Source organism: Brachionichthys hirsutus, chromosome 22 (assembly GCF_040956055.1).
Source record: "Brachionichthys hirsutus isolate HB-005 chromosome 22, CSIRO-AGI_Bhir_v1, whole genome shotgun sequence".
Classification (NCBI taxonomy): Eukaryota; Metazoa; Chordata; class Actinopteri; order Lophiiformes; family Brachionichthyidae; genus Brachionichthys; species Brachionichthys hirsutus.
Window position 1 is genome coordinate 7,713,765 of NC_090918.1, and position 22,442 is coordinate 7,736,206.

The window sequence follows — 22,442 nt, forward strand, 5'->3', positions numbered from 1 at the left end:
AGCGCGCACGTCATACGGCTCGCTCTCTGTGCTGCCTTACCGTTCCCTGACACTCGTAACACGAGAGGCAGCAGAGACGTGGTGAGAAACACAGAGTCAGCATGAGGGCGAGAGACGTGGGCGCGCTTTGAGGGTCCCCCCCCCTCAGCTAATGAAAGGTACCAAAAGGAACCAAGGACACGCAAAGATATTTCTCTTTCGTATTGCATCATCTATGCATCTCACCCCCCCCTCCCTCATTTTGCTGATGCGTTTCTCTTCCGGCTTCTTCCCCGTCTGTCACTCGCTGTCTCGTTCCGCTGCTGCAAACTCAGAGTGATTGACGACCGGAATCAGAATCTGTCCTGACTTTGCATGCAGGAGGATGAGGAGCTGACGTCTTCAACACTCACAGGTTATACAACATGTCGGCCATGTTCCCTCGGTGGTGCAGCGCGTTCCTGTACGCTTTCTCCGCCTCCGCCATCTTGCCCTGGTTCTTCAGGACGTTCCCCAAGTTTCCCCAGGCTGCAAGACACGTCGGTCAGAAGTTGTACTTTCACAGGTAAAAAATACAAAACTGCAAGTTTAAAAGGTATAAAAGTATGGCCCACAGACGGGGGTCGTTTCAGGCCCTCAATGCACTTCGCAAAGAGGCGCAACTGCAGTTCTACTACCAGGAAAGGGTTCCAGGCTCCAGTGAAGACGAGCTCCATTACAGTGGAGTTTAGAAAAAGAAATGCAGCCTCAAATGGCTTAAAAAATGTATACAAGGCAGCAAATCGACTAACGCAGTTACACTGATCTGTCTTAAATGAAATAACAAGTTACTTATCACACCAAGAAAAGCAGATTTACGAGTAAGTGCATCCCCGACAATTCCGGATACTTAAGGTTATGCAAGGATTCTACCTTGCGGGCGTTTTCGTACCTTTAGCAGGATTCACACCAATCCCAGACTTGTAGAGATTCTCCTCGTTGCTCCAGTCCCTGTTTCTCTGAACAGTTCTGAGTCCATTCAGCAGCACCAGTCCGGCACAGAGAGTCAAGAATATGGCCCTGCAGCTTTTAGTCCTCAGTCTCACATACAGGTTTCTTGCACCAGCAGCAATCAGTAAGCAAAATCCCATACTGGGGATGTACAGCACCCTCTCCGCAATTACAAATCCAACATAAAAAAATAGATTTGTGGCTGGAATGAAAGGCAATGACATCACGCCCAAGGAAAATAGCACAAGGCTTTCTGTTGGAGGCAGAGGCGTCCGTGGGGGGCGTTGGTGGAGTCCAGCTAGCCCATTCAGGGCCGTCTTTGGTGGCCCCTGGTCGGTGTTATGGTTTGTGTCTGGGACATGGTAGCCATTCCCATTAATGATTGATTTCCCATTAGCGACAAAGGCTTTCCCATTTGTCTCCTTGGGACGGAAGGTGGGGCGCCGAAGTCCAAACACAGCCAGGAGGAATAATCCACCATAAAAGGCAACCGTGTGAAGGTTCCTCCAATCCGCCACAGAGCGAACCAAGGGCACGGCGTCCATGGACCAATCAAAGCTGAGCTTTTCGGGGCAAAGCAGCAGCCAGGCGTTGGCAGCCGGCAGGTGGAGGAACGTGAGCGTTCGGGTGAGGAGCTGCGGCGAGTCGGCTGCAGGGTTGTCAGAGTTGGAGAAGTTGGGATGCTTATTGCCCATCCAGTAGAGGCGAGCCGACAGCAGAAACACTCCCCAGGAAGCCAGCACGGCGAGACTCAGCAAAACGCTGATGTTCTTTTTCTGAGAGAGAGGAAGGGGAAAAAAAAACATATTTCAGTCCAGAAGAGCTTCGTCCAAGCCGAGCCTCAGAACGCACGGCGCTGCATGGTCTTGAATGCTACACTCGGTTAGCAGCTGGCCGTTTGCAAGAAATGGAAAATGGCCACATTCAAACTAGAGGATGATTTATTCTTTTGATGGGGAATTAACAAAACCAAAGAAAAGAGAAAATCAACAAAATATCAAATGTGATTTCTAGAATTGAAGATAGATTAATAAACCGCACACTCCCCTCAGTTCTGACCTCACTTCAGTCAAGTTGGAGTTTCTCAAAGTCTTTCCAAGTTGCCAGACTTGGGTTTCTGTGAGTGGGGGGGGGGGGTCATTAATCAGCTAGATAGCTAGATGCAGTTTGCATTTCATAAGAGCATTATTCTGCAGGATTGCAGTCACGCAACACATTTAAACAAGCAATTCACACATCTGGTCCCTTTGTAAACCCAAACTCCTAAAGAATAGCCGCACGGATGCAAATTTTGAGTGGAAACACAGCCGACGATCGGTTAATGACATCCATCGGGAACGTGACATCCATCGGTTACAGCGGGAAGAGAAATCCAGAGGTGTTGCCGCTGTTCCTGTCTGTCAGACACTCAGATGTCTTTCATATAATATTCCACTATGGTGCTTTCTGAAATCCACCAAAGATTAAACCAGATTCAGTGCTCTAAGCTTGACTAAATCTGACTCCACGTGTTTCCCCACACAATAATGAATACCAAAATGTCATACAAGTCGATGAGACGGCAAGCCTGGCGCAGTCCTGACCACAAAGTGCTTGTAGGTCATGTTCTCTTTTACCTCATGCACAAAACACGACAGAACAACATGAGTAACGATTCCAGAGATTCGGCTCACTTCCTATTTTTCTGAGCCCATTTATTATTTCGGCAAAGTGGCGTAACATGAACTCCACTTGAACTCGTCCGCGGGGAATTGCAGCAGCTGCGTGTTTATGTGCTGTGAATGCTCTAAATCAACGTGTTATCAAGGTTTTTAAGAACTGATAGTCACCACCAGAGCAGCTATAATTTGACTCAGAAGAGCCCCGACTTCTTTATCTCTGAAGTGAGTTGATTATAATAATCATTGTGCACTTTCTAGAGCCTGTGAAATGCTCTAGAAAGTTATCTATGACGAGGATTAGACTAAGAGGTTTCGCACTGACTTGCCTGACTTGCTGGCCCCGGTTGATTTTGCCAGATCAGAAATGGAAAAGCGCATTTAGGCGAGGCAGGAAGCCGCAGGCGCGACTCGTTGCAGTTGGGAAGATGGAAAGGAGCGGCTCAAGGAGTTCGATACTTGGCAGTGAGGAAGAGATGGCGGGAGCAAAAAAAATTGGATATTGATTTGGGATCCACACACATACACACAAAAAGCGCTGTGCTCATTGATGGATGACTCCATATTGGCTGTCAGTGGAAGAAAATGTCTGAGGAATCCAATTCTCGTTGCAAATAGAAGATAAGCCAATTAAGTAAAAGAGTCATTTAGGCATTTAGGTGGAAGAGCCTGATTTTACCCTTCACTGCCTTGTCTCTTTCTAAATCGGCCCTTAATTAACTCCCCGATCAATAACGCAGTCACGAGTCAAACTCTAAGCATGCCACAGCTTCATAGCCGCCGTGTTTGTTTGCAGATTGCATACTGAAGCATCCACGGAATGGAAAATCTGCTGGTTTTTTAGGTCGGCCTGACCTTTGCTCTCATTTCAGCAGCCTCCTCTTTGGTCCGTTTGAAATAGATCTTCAATAATCCAACGTTGCCCTTTCACATCTGAATCAATCCCGGACTCAGGTGCATCCTCTAATTGCTCTGAAATGACATCTTATCTCTCAAATTGGCTGCTGATGTATTGACTTTGGATACAATAGCAGTTTACGCTGTGCTCAAAGCAGCATTGGCAGGGTGCTATCCTGACGGATGAAGCGGTTTGTACGCTTTCTATAAGAACTCAATTTAAACAGGACATGGGGCAATCGTCTATCGCTTCTGGCTTGCAGAAGTAGGCCTTTCTTTTTTCTGCGTAGAGAAAGGTCTTCTCTGCGGTGAGATTAATTAAACGTTTAACTATATATCATCAATGTTTGAAAGCTTTTCTTGTAATTCCACTGTTTAACTTTCTTGAATTCCCTGGGGGGAAGGTTCTGGCTACGACTGACTGGTCTCCGTGAGATTTGTGTATCCGCGGAGGATGGATGGCGTAACCCCCTCCTGCCAACTGTCGAGTGCACCCCCCCTACTTGCTCCCATTCATTGAACCTAACACATTTACACAATCTTCTCCAATTTGGATCCTCGTATGGAAAGAGACGGTCAATTATTTTTGCTTTCCCGCCGTGACTTTTTATTACCTTTCATCTTATTATGTTTCCTGAATTCAACCGTCTGTCATTCTCCCCGTTTCTTTCCTTATGCAGCGTTTACGTCTCCAATCGTCATCTTTAAACGGCGCCTTTCATCATCGCATCTCTTTCGTGACATCGCAGAAGGGCGTGGCTCGCTTGTTTGACACCGTCGCGTGAGCGCTGCTTAGCAATGGCGAGCGCTGGCGCCAGAGAGCAGGGAATCAATCCTCTTGGCATTTCTTCCTAAATTCATGTCAAATTGAAATGACTCGGAACGTTTTCCACACCTCCGGGCTGATGGTGCACGTTTAAGACTTTCTGTGACCGTCGTCCAGAATATCTTCTCGTTCCAGGTTTTCGGGTTGGCGAGAGTTAAATCACTCTTTAAAAGATTGCGCTAATATTAAAGACTTTGCTTTGCCAGACGGCATATGTTTGAAGTGAAAGTTGAGCTCGGAGCTACATGGGCTTCGTGTGGAGCAAATCTTTCCCAGCTTTCCTCAGAGACTTGGAAAACCAATGTTTGCACATCGCGCATCCAGCAGAGCTCATTCTCGGTGAAATGCTCAACTTTGATGAAAGGTACAATTAGGCACGCGCCCAGTTCTTTTTCACAGCCCTCTAATGTGCTCTGGATTCTGCTGACTTGGCGCGACTCGCCCGAGCCATCACAGCGGCGCTACGGCTGGTATTGAGAGGGCCGACTTTGATAGAGTGACCTAATTACCCTACATGTCTCTCCATGAAAGCCCTGCTGCCGCTGGCACAGAGACCCCGGACTAGGTCACAGGTTGACGCACACGCACGCCGTCCACCAGATGTTGAACTCGACTTGGCAATCAAAGAGCATCCAGTCAGAGAAAAGTTTGGGGCATCAGCCTTTAGCAGCGTTGAGCACGGGGCTTTTTGATGCTGCTGATGTCACGCAGCTGATTTAGACTCGCTGGCCCCATTTTATACTTACTTAGTTACTTGAGAGACTTTCAACAGTTGATTTGCGCTCATTTAAAAACGCATGTTCCAGGCGCCACGCCAGAATCACTTTCTTTCAGTTCTTAATTGGCAAGATTGAGGTCCCGTTTGCAATCCAGTACTTAAATGTCTTGTATCAGGACGAAGCCTGTATTTAAGATTTGAGTTATGACAGAAATAAGATTGCTTATCTGTTTAGTTTTTTATTTTTTATGCTCCCAGAGGGAAGTGGGAACACAGCAGACGGAAAGTTAAGCATTTTAGGTACAGCATAACTACCGTGAACAAAATGCATTGGCAAGTCGAGTTTGATCATTTTTTCTATGGCTGCTCGCCGACGAAACTACGTCAGCCATTCAAATCGTCTCTTCAAAGCGTTCAGGGTTTAAATAAAGGTTTTCAGTGTATTTCAACTGCATCGACTTATGAAGAGAGACTGATATCAAAATCCCATTCAGTATTCATCCTCCAGACGTGGATGCGTAACTGCATTGTCAAGATCCAGCTAGTGCTCCAGTGTGAACAATCAAGCCACCCGGGTTAAACCAATCCTGTGCTTCTGCGGCGCGAGGAGGAGGAGGAGCAGGAGGAGGACACTGTTACGGTACACTTAAATTGCAAGAACACAATCAGCCCTCCATTGTGTGGGCCTGAACACTTTCTCAGCTTTCATTTGACTAAAGGTGCAAAATCCAAAAAGTGTGAACATGGAGGATTAGGAAAAGGGAGGAAATAATCCTCCCCTTTATTCCAGCCTTTCCGTTTCGCTTGTTGGGGGGGGGTTCTACAGTTCTATCATCCACCGAACAAAGACTTTATGCTTCGTGATTCTGACGTTTAAAACCCACGCCACTCTCTCAATAGGCCGCCGTGCTGACACGTCTCCCTTCATCTCCATCAATCGCTTTCCGACTCTCCCTCCGTCCCACCTTGTCTCATTTGGAATCTCATTCTGATTACGGCCCTAATAGGATGAGAAATGGAGCGCTGGCTCGAGGGACTTTCTGTTTCCTCTGCTGCACTGCTAGCATTGATTTGCATGTCTTCATCGCTTGTGGCGGTTGCGTGGCAGCGGTCAAGCGTGACGAGGACTATTTTTCAATCGTTTCCGCGTCGCTGTGGAGGAAATGGAACATTTTTTGATTGAATGGAAAGTAGCTCTTGCTGCACTCTCCGTCAAGAGCGCCGCACCGAGCAGATTGTTACCGTGGCTCAGCCATAGAATGTGATACAAGATTCCCTAAGTAGGTGAGAAAGACCAAGAGCAGATAAAAGACAGGAAGTGAGAGCATAGTTTCCCTCACTCTCATTTATTCCCTCTCCGCATCCCACCCCCCCTTTTGTGTTCCCATGCGTCTCGAGACGTCTGGCTCGTAATGGAGGAAACGACTGCCCCCGTGGCTGGCCCCGGTACAGAAAGAGCTCCCTGCCAAGATAACCATGACTGGGGCAATAGAATGGGGGGGGGGGGGGGGGGCGGCATTGCCAGAGTGATAAATGAGCCAGATGTGCTGCACGGTGTCTGGCTGTTGGCAACGGGGCCAGACGGTCTGGCACAGGGATGCAGCCAGCACTATTGTGTCTGTGCAGAGAGGCGGAGGCGGCCGGTGATGGCCTCCCTCTCCAGCGGGATAAATTCACAAGGAATTGGGATTTTACTGATCTTCTGACAGGAGCTGGAGATGATGAAATCCCACAGACCATGATGCAACACACCAGATCAGGCACCGCTCAGTGTTTCACGCTCTATCTATCCTGTCTTTTTATACAGGAGCAAAAGAAAAAAACAAGAAGATGATACAACTTAACTGGAACAGACTGCTAAAGTCACTTTTCGATTTCTTTTTAGTATTTTTCCAATTATTCTTTTTTGTTTGTTTGTTTGTTTGGATGTCATCAGAAAGGTGGAGAATTTACAGCAACAACATGACACAACTCGAACCGAGCACCGAGATGCTGCAATGAAGAAAATAAGACCACAAAAGGCGTGAAAGATCCAGGGCCAGTCACTGTAAGTGGCTGGAAATGCTAAAAGGCCTTGGTCCTTCCTTCAATAAAATGTAAGGAAATCCATTCCTGGGTCATAATAACAGTTTCCATTTGTTTAAATAAAACCTGACATGGATCATCAATTTGTTTTCTCTGCTGCTATTCTAACATGATCGAGCAGCTTGCTAGGAAAACCGGGTACAATTTAAGGACAGGTGGTGTTTTAAATCTGCTATGGTATCGCAATCATGAAAGCACACGCAGTCGAGCCCCTCCTGCAAAAGCTCTGCAAAGAAAAAAAGCACCCCCCCCCCCCCTCCCCTCGCCTCTCCGATCTCCCTGGACCACTCGCCACAAGCGCTCTAATAACCATTGTGGGTGATTATGCTGCCAGAAACGACTGCTGCAGAAGCTGCCCCAGCGGCACCATAAAGCAGGACGTGTCTTCGTCGGGATGCGGTAAATGAGACACAGTCACGCAGACGTCTGCGCGGAGCAAGAAAGTTCCAGAGGACATCTGTGATGTGCTGTGCAAGGTTACATCACAAACGGTGCAACAAATCAACAAACGGTATTTATGGATGTTTTCAGAGGCTGGCTGCCCTTGCGCCGCAAACCCAAGGGGAATTTTTATTACGACGGTTGTGCGTTTTACGAGCACATCATGCTGGCTAAGGGGCAGTTTGTCTAATCAAATGTAAAGGGCCTGTGAGAGAACGTTTTCCAGTCAAACATGGATTCCCATAAACAGATGAGTCATTGGGACAGAGTCCTGCAAAGGAAGCATAGTGTTACTTTGTTTTTCTGCACATACCCTTTTGTCGCCATAAATAAAATAAAAACAGCTCTCCCTGAAAATAGATGATCTTTTTCCTGAACAAAAACAGCAAATTTGCAAGGAAGTGGGAAAACTTCCCTCCGCTCAGTTTCCTCCTGTTTAGCAGATGACAAATGAGGAGCGTTGTTTGTGCAAAGACAAACAGCTTTCTTAATTACACTCCTTATGAAAAGGAAACAGCGTGCAGCACAAACATGTGAAGCGCACGCACGCACACACGCACAACTAAATCCACCATGCAGGAACCATTAAATGCGTGGATGAGTTTTGGCTCTGAGGAGAGGAAGAGGAAACTGGATATGAACGGAAGACAGGAGCCAGGGAACACACCCTGTGGCAGGCGATAATTTACCTTTCCTCCCAGCAGGAGAAGGACCTGACGAAGCCGGAGGCTCTGGAACACGAAAATGTCATAAACGGCCGACACGGCCAGCACCGTCACCCCCTGCTCCTTCCACAGCATGCTGGCCGCCGCACACCACAGGCTGCCCAGCATCCAGCCCCAGCCCCGGGCCCGAAACGTCCCGCGCGGGTCCCCCCGGAGTCCGCAGTGTCGCGTGTAGCAAAGGAGAGAAAGCAAGAAGAAGAAAGCGGCGCCGACGTCCGCCCTTCCAACCACGCCGGCGACTGCTTCAGTGTGAACTGGGTGCGATGCAAAAAGGAGGCCCGCCAGCAGGCTCCACGGCCCTCCGCCGAGAAGGGGCCGACCGAAGGCCGTGAAGAGGCCGGTGACCAGGCCGTGCAGGGCCAGGTTGAGCAGGTGGTAGCCCCAGGGCCGCAGGCCGTGCAGGCTGTAGTTGAGACGGAAGGACAGGGTGCAGAGCGGACGGAAGGACTTGTGGCTGCCGCTGTGGGTGAGCAGGGTGCCCCAGAAGTCGTCATGCAGGATGTTGCTCCACGGGGTCTCAGGGAGAAGATCCTGGTTGGTCTTAATGGCTCGGCTAAAAGAAGCAGAAGAAATTATTAGTATTTGGTCTCTGAAGGTGGTTTGAAACTGTTCGAATTTTGATTGACATTTCTGGAGTCCTGCATCCCGAGGCGACGGACTGGATGTGAAGCCTGCAGCGGCGTTTTCCGCATCGCTGACGATTCAGTCACACGTGACATTTAATAGACAAATGCAATAAACAGGCCACAGCCTGTGTGTGTGTGTGTGTGACTGAATCCTTACACATGTGCGCATTGTTGCCATCCCACACACACAGAAGCACAACGGGAGGTGGCTTCACACACACACACACAAACCCCCCCCGAGGCTGCTGTGAATGTTCCGTAATTACGGGATCATTACTGGTACACAAACAGACTGAAACAAACGAGTGCCACCAGAGGGATTAAGAGTGATGAATGAAAGATACGACAACTCAAAGCTAAGAGGGAGACGTAAAGGATTGGTAAAAAAAAAAGAAATGTCAAAGGACATCAAAGGTGACACCGACGCATCAAAGGTGACGAGGTTAACGGCGGGGTTTCCTGTGCATTGTTAATATCTGAGGTTCCGTTTTAATCTCTGCAATAAAAAAACCACAAAAATATTTTTCTGAAGCCTATTTGAACAACAAACCGACAGAAGATAAGTCGACAGATGTTGCCTTGTCATTTAAGCTGAAGAAGAAGAAGGATTAACAGCATTGTGAGCACTATTTTTTCAATTAATGTAAGACGCCAATCAAATTAAGAGAATTTGCTTTGTGCCATTAAACCTTAAAACAGACATCTCGAGAACATAAATCAACCAAATTTGAAGAGAAGAGAGAGCAAGTTTCTTTCTGGTATATCAAGGAGAAAGAGAACATTCTAGCATGCTGGTGTTGCTTTGCCTTCGGCCTATTTGACATTGCACACGGGTGACCTTAGCGCGTTGTGCGCATTGCAATGCCAATGCTGAAAACGCACTCTGCAGTGACTATAAAATGTATTCATCAGGAAATAAATTCACAAGACACAACAGAGAGTCCACATGCGCTTCAACAAGGGGACTGCTTTAAAGGAGCGCCATAAAGATCGCGGTTCTGAGATTGAATCACTGGCCGATATGCAATCTTTTGTCTCAAGGCTTAATTACCACTATTTACGGTTTCTGCACTTGTGCACGCCGCACCGGAGAGGACTTCCTTTGTCCGATGGTTGCAAAACTTTAGTGCTGAGCGCATGACAAAGAGGGAGGGAGAGAAACGAAGGCGATGGAGCGGCCAGCCTGTGCAGCATGAGAACCTGGGAGGTGAAAGAGAACGATAGACAAGAAAGTAAAAAAAAGGCACAGATGGCAAATTAACCTGCAAGTCTGGCAGAGAAGAAATAAATCACTCGATGTGTTAAGCTTAACTCGAATATTTCCTCTCCTCTGAGATTCCCCCGTCATCGTGCGAGCAGCATCGTAAATTCCTCCGTTTCCCAGGATTGTTTTCTGCCAGGGAAGAGGCTTGTGTTTTTTCTCAGGCACCCGAGCTGCAACAAGCCACAGTGGAACCTTTCGCTTGTCTGATATTTCTAATGTCATTAAATCACTCAGTGTACGTCCGTCCACAGTGAGCCATTATTTACTGAATGTTTCACACTCCCAGATCAGGGAGTGCACGGAACTCACCCCTAACCCTGAAATGTGAAGATGAACAACATTTCGATTGCATTGATGATTCCTGCTAGATTCATGTCACGTCTGCAGCGTCCCACGCAAAGAAAAAAGAACACCGGCTCGCTGAGACAAAGCAAATGCCCCACCCACTAAAATCAGCATGCTTCCCCACTGTTCCATCCTCCTTAGCCAATAAAATGGCACACTATCAAATCTGAACACGGCTGGATCCGCCCTCGCCCCGGCTCCTTCTTGTCCCTTGGCCTTGGCTGTTGGATCTCAATACTCTCTGGTGATAAATAATTTAAATATTCAAATCAGCGGCAACCGCTCATCTCCCTCCCTGCTCCCGCTCACCACTGGGGGATGAAAAGAATGCATTAGCCATGAGGGTTCTGGAAGGGATTGAAAGCGTTGGTGTGTGTGTGTGCGTGTGTTTGTGTGAGTGTTTGCACCCTTGTGTAAGGGCTAACGGAATAAATGGCGACGTGCAAAGATGTCCGTTTTTGTGTTTGTGAGTGTGTGCACATGTGCGTTGATGGCTTCATTGAGGCCTGTCGCTGCAGCAGCACAGATAGAGTGGTCTCCCGGAGTGATTGCTCTTGAGGGGGGGGGGGGGGGGGGTCTTTTGTATTCAGCCACCGTATGTGGGGCAGGCAGGCATGCTGTGGGGCACTCCATTCACAATCCTCAAAGTACAGGATGGGGTTGGTCTTTTCAATTTTCTTATTTTTTTGCGGGGGGGGTACATTCAGAGGGATTTCCATTAAGGGCTGAAAAGAGACATTAGGGTTTGGGGTAAGGTTTGTGTGTATGTGTGTGTGTATGTAATTGTGAGGTCTTCTTTCACCTGTACACTGTGTATTTTCGATATGCAAATGCTGCACTCCACAAGCAGCGATCGCACCACCAGGGATTTCTCGTGCAACGCGGCTGCATACAGATGAACGCCCGGCCTCTTTTCGCAGACGGTTGGCGAAAATGCATCGAGAGCGCAAAACAAAACACATTACGAGTATAAAGGAGCCCCTGACAGTCGCCTTTTTCCCCCTGATGAGGTGAAACCGAGTAAAAGCTGCTACTCACATCAGTCACAAAGGAGCTGAAGCGGAAAATGAGAGAGTCACACCTGCTTTATTGTTAATGATTTTCTATTTTTTTCTTTTTTAAGGGGAACTGGAAATAGGTTGGATATTTTCAACCTGCCACTTGCATACTGTTAATAATTCTCTATATATATTTTAGCTTTACATTTTCTCATTGAAATCTATTTCAAATTAAAGCCATCCTTAAGAATGTAATGTTTCATGTTTCCCTTAATAGCACGCTATGCATAGCCACTTTTTTTTCTTCAATATTTAAAATGTGCTTTATTTATGTCAAACAATTAGTGATTCTCAGCCATTGATCCTAATCAATATTAATATTAAAGCATCTATTCAAATCACGGTAGCAGCAAAACAGGACTACATGATGAATGCAAACCGTTCTCCCTGAAGACACCGGTGTAGAACACCGTTGCACTTTTTTAATAAGCTCTCTTGCCTCTACACAGATTGCATACAATTATCTACCCTGTGCTACAGCTACATTTTCTATTAGGAGCTCCAGGCTTGATTCCTCAGTTAGGAACCGCAAAAGTTGAACTGCATCCTCTGAAAGTTTGGTTTACAGATTTTAGCTTGTGCATGCAGCGCATTCATCATTAAATGCTTTCACATCCTCCATTAAGAGAACAACATGAAGTCGGGCTGCAAAACACCACATTTGAGTCTCTCTTAAATACTTGTGCTCCATCCAGCCTGTCTGTCTCCATCGTGTGTCCTGGCCAGCCCTCACTGATAAACATCTGCAGATTAATCTACCATCGCTTCGCATCATCAGGACTGAAGTGGGACCCTTTGCAGCGGAGAGCACTGTTGGCTCTAATGGGATGGATTCCTCAGCTATCTTCGAAACAGATTTTATTATAAATAGCTTTTATTGCTGTTGTGTGTTTGTTCATTTTCTTTTAATTGACTATGTCTTTCTGTCTCCATCCTCTCAATCTTAACATCTATATTAATATATTTTCTTAATTTCCGGTCTTTTATCTTTTCTATGTTCCACTTCCTTTATATCTCATAATTGCTCATCTGAGTCAGCCTTGCTTTTGTACAAGGGTATCTTCAGTCCAGTCCAGAATCTATAGAAGGACTTTCTTATTGAGTAATATAATCTCCCTTTGGCGCATTGGTGAAGTAAACACACCGAAATTCAGATTTTGTAGCCCTATTATTACACACTCAAACCCAGAAACATTGTTTCCCTCTGTCCTTCCTGCTTTATTCCCATTCATTTGGAAGCATGATGCATTCAGGGACCTAACAATTGACTAACATACAATCAAATTGCTTGATTTGACATAATTAGTCAAATCAATGTGCAATGGAATACGAGACGTCCCTTATTGAATGTATCTTCACTTCCACTGACGACGGCAGTAAGACAACGTGTAACTGCGGTGGGGGGGGGGGGGGGGGGGGGTACCGGATCACGTCTGTGTTATCCAATGCTAACAGGATTAAGATCATAAGAGATCATAGAGTGCACAGAGTTCCTGAGACGTGCAAGGAGGTCGGGGGTCGGCCGCTAATCTGATCCATGGTTGTGCCACATTATAGCATGTGCTCGAGGCTCCACAGTCATGCACGCAGAATGACACCATATGTTATCTGTACCAAAGCGTCCTCGCTTCATGTGGCGTTGCAGTTGGCAGGAATGCACCATTCCCGGCTGCACGCAGCTCAGGCTGCAGCTGCCGGAGGATTTTTAAAAAATGCAATACATTTTACCTCGGTGGTCACTCCGGCGAGAAGCGCATCGAGCTGCACCGTGAGAGGTGTCTCCCCGCTGGCTGCCTGGGCCCCCCACCCCCGTGTGATTCATTCATTGGCTGATTATTAGCTGCTATAATCCTGTCAGTATGTGGCCACGTACACCACAGATGGCGGCAAAGATGAAAGAGGAACAGAAAAGACACTAGAATCACATCCCCAATCAAAATTCTTCCCGCCTCCATTAAGGCTATTTTCCGCATTCAAATGCTATTTTCTTCCGTCTCATGCAGGAAAACACTCAATAATAGCGTAAAAAACGGTTCCCCCACACTTTGAATCTGTCGGGTTTGCAGGTTTCCTGGCAGAAAGGTCAGGGAGGGAGCACTGAGGGTGTTCTCACACATCGTACGACGACGACACCAGTGGCAGAACAATGCCGCAGCCAGAAGTGGCACCGCGGCGTTCCCACACTCCGTCGCACACACACCAAAGCGGGCATCGACGTGAGAGGGGAGGAAAATGTGCCTAAACGTCCAGATAGGATTCATTAAAATGTCATTCTGTCACTGGTTCTTCCTATTCCTGATGTGTACTTAAACTTTCATTTGGCAGATTGAATGTCCAGCTCATGTCTTTCCATCATGAAAAATGTGTGACTAGTGAGAAACCGCCGTTGGATGGGGCTCAGGCACCGAGGTTGGCGGCGGGGGGGGGGATTCATAGCTTCTTTTTTTATATAATTACTGGAGAAAAAAAAGAGGGTGAAACTGACTCTCTATTCAAGGCACTAACCGTTTTTTTTTTTCTGTCCTTCTCGGATCACTGGAGCTATCTTCTTATTGATTAAAGGCCAGCCCCTCCTGCATCTCCTGGCGGGATGCAGGATAACCAGCAGGAGGTTCGGTGGAAGGAAAAGGCTGGATGAATGATTTATCTGAACTCTTCGTGCAGAGATTAGCGATAAAGCCTCACAAATTATACGCAGCAGCTTCGTTTCACCTTGATACCATCTCGCAAACAGAGGCTATATGTTTTATTCATTTCCTCACAGGTCCACCCAACGGATTTACCTCAACTCTGAAATAGTCTCCATGGGGATCACTGTCCAGCATCTGAGCCGGCAGCGGAGGCAGAACCAGGCTTAACTCAAAGGGGATGAATGTTAAACTTGTTTTGATAACTGATACGCATGGAAGCGTGTCCACGGTCATTAAAGTACATTTCTTACGGGGCAAGCTCCAACATAATGCCGCTCTTGCGAGCAGGAAGCGTGAAAACAATCATCAAAAGTGCGACTCCATCGATTTTTTTCACCGGATCGATTGCCGAGTCTTTATCTCCATCTCCGTGACTGACTGATCGCTTCCCATTAACGTCTCGTACAAAATGGAGGCGCTCTTGACAACGCCACCGATGCCACCTCAGCTAAAAAAAAAAAAAAAAAAAGGAGACAGCACTTCCTGAGCGATGGCGTCGGTAAAAGCCTGTGATGAATCCTCTGCCACGACGGCCGGAAAAGGCAAGGAGAAAATCAATGGCTAATAAAGCTAATTCTTAACTCTCCTTGGGGGGGTACGAGCGCCGCCGACACAACGGAGGGAAAAGAGCAGGCTGGGATTTACAGGGGGGGGTCGAAATTCATGCTTCGGAAAAGCTGTTAAAAACTATTTTATGTCGTGAATTCAGTGAAACTGAAAATCGTACGCTACTGAAGTACAGAGAGTTTACAGTTCCCTTCAATGCCAATCCCAATTTCCCATCACCATGGACCCCCCCCCCTTGAAGACCACCAGGAGCTTTCTTTCCTATATACGGTGTTGTTCCTTCTATATAAGTTAGGAAAAGAGCTCTTGATGTGAGATTTATAGGGATTTCAGCCACTAAATCTCGTATGCCTACAGTTCTGTACGGTGCCCGAACAACGTTCACAGTGAGAAACGCATGTAAAACAGCCAAAGTCCAGGGGCGCTGCATGCTGGGAGATTTATGCGCTTTGCAAAATGCTTGGCTTTCCCTTACATCCAGGTTTTATCAGCAAAACAGTCACCAACGTCAAGCCCACCAGAAGAAAAATCAGGAGCCAATCAGTCTGTCCAAACTCTGCATCAGGTCTCATCAGCAGATGACAGTGGCATTCAATTCTTGATTAAAAAACGGGTGCTGCTCCAAGGCGGGCAAACGATGTGCCGATCCCGGCTGTGCAGGGCGAGGGAATCTGTTTCAGATGGCTGCACATACTGCAAAACACTAGAATGCAGGGTTCCAGGGGATATTTCGCTGTTGTTGGCCAATTTACCTCAATTATAATTCATAAAAAAATTGAAATGCAACTATTAATGGTCAATCGAGATTCCAAATTAAAATGAGTGGGGGAAATGAAATGGTCCATCTGCCATATTTAAAAAAAAAAAAAAAGCCCTGAATCATTATAATTCAGGTCCTCAAAAAAAAAAGATAGTGTTAAACTGGAAGGGATTTGAGACGCAGCCGTAGTTTATGATTTTGCCTTTATATGTTCAATAAATGATGTCTTTCTTCATTTGATATCTCTTTGGAAGAAGAGACTAAAGAGCAGCAGCATTTTCCAGTCCCAATATTCGGCTGGGGTTACTATGGTTACCATTACAGCTCCACTGTTACACCACCGCCAGCTTTTAATCATAATTTTTTTTCCCTTTGTCCCTTACCTCTGGTTCTACAACTGGCCTATTTCCAGAGAGGCTGCGCTTGTTGGCACAGTGACCTACAAAAAAACCACACACCTCCAGACACCTGCAGAAACAGCCTTCACACACATTAATTAAAATGGGGGGGGGGATGTTGCCTGGCACTGGTTTGACTCTTCGGGGAATGCTGGCAGGTCAAGAAGAATCACGGCTCTGAATCGACCGCCAATGTTGCCGGCTCACTTTGTGAATTTAACGCAATTTTAGAATTTGTGACAATAATTTCCAAGAGAACCCGGTTTGAGCAAACTGCTTCAAATATTTCCAACAATATTGTCTCCAGGCAGACATTGGCAGGATTTAGCAAAGTCTCCTGACCCTTGCTGAGATCTCCAATTGTGTTACTAGACATTGAAAACTACTCGGGAGAACGGAACAATTGTTTAACCATTACTCGCTCACCCAGAAAGCGGCACACAAGAATCAATCTATAGTTGTGGGCGGATACAAAACTTCAGAATTCCTTTGAGGGAACCGGATAATATTTGTTTTTGATTTTTGAGATTATAATGAGTAGAACTTTAATGGCTGATGGCAAATCGTGGAGCCAGTTGAAGATTCGGAGCGCTGCAGCGCTGCTGCCAGGGGAGCAGCTGGTGAAACAAAGCGGCATTCTGTTTCCGCTCAAAAGCCTTCTGTCTCTGATTCAACAAAAACTCTTTAATGCTCCATCAGAATTAGTTTGTAATCCAATCACAAATTGAAAAAAAATTTAAAATGTAGAGGATTTGGGCCCTCGATGGCGTTTCTAGAGCGAGTTGGGAGTTGTGTGTGCAGGAACAAAACTCCCCACGGTGTCACACTCCGGCTTCTTCCTGCCTTGATGGCTTTCACTGGTCCGATTGGCATGCAGCGCTCGTAATGGCCAAGTATGCCGTGCTAACCGGCCATCCAGCACTGTATCCAATCCAGAATGAGCCAGTCTTTCTTCTGCCGTGACCAGTTGTCACATTCCAGCATTAGCGGGAGAGAAACGGGGGGGGCCATAGAGAGGTACCATGGGGGCCAACCCAAACCAAATTTGTCTTCTTTTCAAGTATGTGTGCTAATTATCCGAGATCTTTTCAAATTCTGGTCTGTGATCTGTTCAACACGGCTGGTACAACAAAACCATTTGCCTGGACTTGACTCTCACATTAGAACCAATGTCATCGCTGAAGTACACAAACCCCTTCCACTTAAACCCTCATCGATAAAAACAAAGCACAAGTCGGCTATATAATGGCCCGCTTCAATTTGCCAAACACTCATTCAGACGTCAAAACCACTTGGAAACACAAATTGGTGGTCCAAAAGGCCGATTATTAACTATGGCTAAGGTTCAGTGCAATAATAAACTATATGCAATGAGTTTCCCTTTAGGAGATTTAATATAAGTCAAGTTTGTCAAACAATCAGCAGGGGCTCCAAAGAATACGGCACTGTTTAAAATACTGCAGGAAACTCCATTATAAAACCATAAAATGCATCGTATAACATCTTAAAAGAGAACCATATATTCCCCTCTGAGATGGACCGGAGGGACGAGGAGACATGATGTCATGCGCCAACGCCATGACATTTGGATGGAAGACTGGGTTACAAGTGATTGCAGCCAAGTTGTTCTTCAATATATACATATAAATCACCGCAATATGAAGCAGTGACAGAGAAGTAACTGAACACCCCCCTGTAATAGGATAGGAAAGGACTGACTTGCGCCTACATGAAAAGTTTGACAGCCACTTAGCATAGCTTAGCATTAACTGGCTCTTAGTGAAGGAAATAAAAATCCACCCACCAGCTCATTCATATATCGAGTTCTACCTTTTTATTTAGAAATTTATTTAAATTTTTATTTAAAAAAACGGAAGCGTGAAATACACTCTGTCATTTTGCCACATCTTTGGCGTAAAATAAAACAAGAGTTTTGCCATGTTATTTCAAAAGCTTCAGATGTGCCGTTTGGTGTAATACTCAGCCTTTTATATGCACAGCCAGGGATTGCCATTTATGTGCTCAGCCAACTTAGTTGGTGGCTTCAAACTCATTGCAAAAGACAAAAAAGCATGGCCTTTGTTCTTCTTGTCGAGCCTTCATCTTTTCAAAAGAACTTTTCCTGCAACCTCTCTGCAGCTGCAGAACAAAAGGGGCTGATGGGAAGAGGCGCTTTGCTAAGAATAGACTGCATCTCCATGCCTTTGACGAACAGGATGAGTTCATTTTACTTTGCAGCGGGGATGTGACACGGCATGTTTCTGCTGCTGATAACGCTATGAGTGAGGAGATGCTGCTCAGGGAATAAACAGTGAGGCTGCAGTGTGTGGATTAAATTGTCACTTTGAGCCGCCTCAGTAATGGATTGGCTGGATGTGGTATTGCGATAATGAGTAAGCCTTGGAGGGAAAATGAGCGAGTGTTCAATTTTTTTGGATGAAATCTCAGTGGCATCCTCTAATATGTCGGCGTTCCATGTAAACAGGGAAGAGATAGGAATCTGCAAAAAAGAAATCTCTTTTGGAGGATGGAATTCACATGAAAAAGAATGATTGGTTGCCTTGGATTGTGAATTTTAAAAAAAACATTTATGGTAAAGCAAAATAAATTAAATACAGCATGGCTCAAAGTGTAAAATGCATCACATCTGTCAAATGTTAGTGATCGATCACATCTTGAGACAAGATGCCCACTGTGGGTTGGGCGAGTGGGCTATTGAGAAATCCTCGAAAGGGCAGTTTATCAAACGGGGGGGGGGATGGGGGGGGGGGTTGATATCAAGGCTTCTTGACTCTGCACAGAAAATATGGAGGAGGACAGTAAACATGGAGGACGATGGTCTTAATTTTTCTAAAACATTCACAGATGAAAATCCAAGGAAACTGATGCTTATACGTGATAACAGTTTCGAATGCAAGTTCATTTCTTCATAAAAATGGGCGGGTTGTGCGTTTCTGTTCCGTTTGTCCATTGTTCTCCTGCCTCACACCTGTTTCTAATTGTCCTGATTGGTGTTTGTGCCGCAGCCGGCGGATCGGCGGGCCCGGCCTCGACGCACCTGACTCTCGTCTCGCCTCGTCATCGCCGCTGGCTTCTTAGCTCCTGTCCTCCCTGTATTCCGTGGCAGTTGGAAAATGAATGAATGAATATTAATAAAAAAAAAAACAAGGCAGTGGGTGCATCTTTGAACACTAGGGGGCCCCAATGAGAAGCTTTTTAGCCACACCTATTTCAAACCCGTTGATTTTCGTTCTTCAATCTTTAATGTGTTTTGAGAAAACATGTTCACTGGAATAATACACGCAACAAATGAAAAAAAAAATGTCCGGGTTCATATTCCCGTTTTTTACAGCGTCTGCATATTCTTAACTACATAACAAAAACAAAAAAAACTCCAGATATTTTTCATATCTGCAAGAATTTCTGACAAAACAGCCACAGATGGACATAACCAATTCCAATATCCCTCATCCACTTCTTGGCAGGGCGTAAACTATGTGGCTGTACAGTGAAACAGGAAATTCCAAGTCTAAATAACGGAGTATCAAGCCATACAGATTTGTCTTTCTTGAGCAGTAACATTTTTTTCCAACCGTAGATGCAAACTCCTTCTATTTCCTTCTATATCTATAATGGTAGCCTCGCTTCATTTTCTACAAATAACCTTCCATTGTGTCACAAACCGCTACACACACACAAACCTGCACGCTTCCTCTATCTGTATCATCGAGCGCGGCTCTCCGCTTTCGGGTGCTTATCAGATGGAAACAGTAAAAAAGAGAGAGGCTATCTCCTCCCGCAAAGTAAATCATGAGGATGGGAATGGAATATGAATTAAACTGCATTCGTAAATGTGGAAAAACAATTCACAATACAGAGGAATCATTTTTATATTTCAGACTAATTTCTTTTGAAAGTCTCTTAAGTTGAGCTTAAAGGACAATAAATATTGTTACTGTAGTGACCAAGCTTCCAAAATAATCACTTTATCCCCCCCCCTACATATTAATACCCAACTATAAGCGTGCACTTGAGTAAAGGGCTGTCATCTGATCTTTCCCGAACCTTAAATCTCACTAGCCCTCACACCACCTCCCTCAATCTCTCCCTCTCGGGTTTTTATGAGGTGAGAAGCGCAAACCAATTCCCCCCCCCCACACACGCGCACACACACACATTCGGTTCTCTGCTGTTCTGACCCAGACAGCCTAATTTATATTTAGTAGATTTCACTGGCGTAACCATCCGTTACGATGGAAAAGAGTTTGTGCAGTGCTCAGCTAAGGTTCGGTGCCAAGGATGTCGAGCTAATTAATCGCTAATGATTTGAGAAGTGCATCTCGCTTATTCGGTGTCTTGCTCAGATGAATGGAGGTTTCCATCGCTCAGCGCATGGCACAGTGATTTTTGGTCAGTCAACAGGCTTGTTTCGCTATGTAAAAAAAAACAATTACCGCCCAGCTAAATAGACTGGCTGAGAGGACCATGATCATGTTGATGTCGGATGGATGTCGGCACCAACATCCTTCACAGGCACGAACAGAACCCTTTAACTTATGTGGCACTGACCGATTGATGTCGGACGCCCCTTTAGAGCGCTTTTCACAGTCCCAAATGCTACAAGCTGCAGTGAAACGTGAGCACGCCGTTTGATTCTCTCTTCCGACAGCTGTTCTGAGCTCCAGACGAAAAAAAAAAAAAAAAACTCTCAGTGGTCGCTGAAAGACGAAACTCGATGCTATATGGATTACAAAAGGGTAGCTGCTTGCGATTCCTGTGATCCCTGAGTTGATTTTTGGTTTTCTATTACGCCCCAACTGCTGTAAATTGTTGTAAGTCCACCTCTTGGGTTTAAGAGAGAAAGTGGACGCGTAATCTAACGCCACAAAAGGGAACTCATGCTTACAAAGTGCAACGGGCAGGAAATCCAACCCTCCGCTTGCGAACATGAAAAGGCCTCACTTCGGGAAAAGAACTATGAACATCAACAAGAGTATTTGCTTTACCCCTTTATCGGTGGTTTGAGGTTTTCACCCTCCTACATCTTGGCGCTACATGACAAATCGACAGCGCTGATATTTGTAGCCTACAGGGAGGCCACTAAGCAATTTTTTCAGGTTCAGTTGTCCATGGATACCAGTGTTTTGGGACCCACATGCCGTGTGTGTACGGGAAAGGGTCGTGGGATTGAGGTTTGGCGGTCACGCCTTGGCGAAATGGGTGGGTATGTGCAGCCTTCAGAGCATGAAGGCCAGCCAAGGGTTCGTAGCGGCAACCCGCATCGAGCATCGCCGGGACTCAATGGAACAAACTAAAGATCAACATGCCCATTTTTACCTCATGGGTGGTGTTTTTTTACCAGAGGGTAAGGGCGGTGTACTACTGAACAGAGGACAGTAGAGTCTTTACTGCCTCATGCATGTCTCAGCACCCTCTCATTATTCGAAGCAAAATCGTGGAAGCACTTCTTTTTGCAGGAAGACTGTTTTCCCCGCCCCTTTATTACCACAGGAGAAAATCCCAGTGTAAGACGGCGTGAATTTTGAACAATCCCTTCTTTTCTGCTTATCTACGGGGATGTCTTCACAGAAAGACGCCACTGGATGGAAACCCTAAGGAGCTTCTAATTCGCCCCATGCTACAAACCGAGTTTGGGACTTTGTGGTTTTGAAGCAGCTTCAAAGCATCGACATGTGTAGCTGACCACTAAGTGCTTTTCTGAATACAAATCTGCAAGTAATTAAAATAAACCTCTTTTGTTCCTGTCCTCCCATTGTTTTCTCAGTCCTGCACTGGGGAGGGGGGGGGGGGCATACTGGGAAAACAAGACATCGACAGCAAGGATCAACGAGTTGGATACGAAGCTTGAATACATTGGGAAAGTGTCTTTGTGAGACGGACATCTATTTCATCACCAAGCCGCACTCTTCCAGAGGTTTTGCCCGCTTCCCCTCAAAAACACATCATCCTTTACGCACATAAGCCGAGTTAAAAGCCTCTTGCCTCGCAACCGTCTCAGATTACCATTCATAAACACTTTTTTTCATTCACCACACTGTTCACTTTATTTCTCTACGTGTCTCTAGGCAGTGCTTCCAGGGAGAAGTCCTCCTGACAGACAAAATAAGTTTCACCTCAGTTGCATTCATTATGGCTCAATTAAAGAGAGTCTGCAAACTCGTTGCGTTGGCTTACATTAGCTTCGCCCAATATTTATCGACGCTGAGCACACGCTGTAACTTCAACAGCCTCCACACATGTTTCGGATAATTATTCCACGGAAGGAAGATATTCCTGGCAGCATTGAGCCTTTTTATATGAAATATCAATGATGAGAAGTGGCTAAGGCCTTGCGATGGAGCACAAATGTGCCCCCCCCCCGGTGTTTACGCCGATTCAGCATTACATTCTGTTT

General features: G+C 46.0%; 1 protein-coding gene across 1 annotated transcript in view; it reads right to left on the minus strand.

Moving 5' to 3' along the window:
* The window catches only part of tmtc2a (transmembrane O-mannosyltransferase targeting cadherins 2a), a 34,532-nt gene that overhangs the window by 9,021 nt on the left and 3,069 nt on the right, over positions 1-22,442 (minus strand). The window contains exons 2-4 of the mRNA XM_068755564.1: positions 8,284-8,872; positions 911-1,745; positions 393-507 (exon numbers count right to left, since the gene is read on the minus strand). Coding sequence (XP_068611665.1) covers positions 393-507; positions 911-1,745; positions 8,284-8,872 — 1,539 coding nt within the window. The remainder of the gene's footprint in view (positions 1-392; positions 508-910; positions 1,746-8,283; positions 8,873-22,442) is intronic.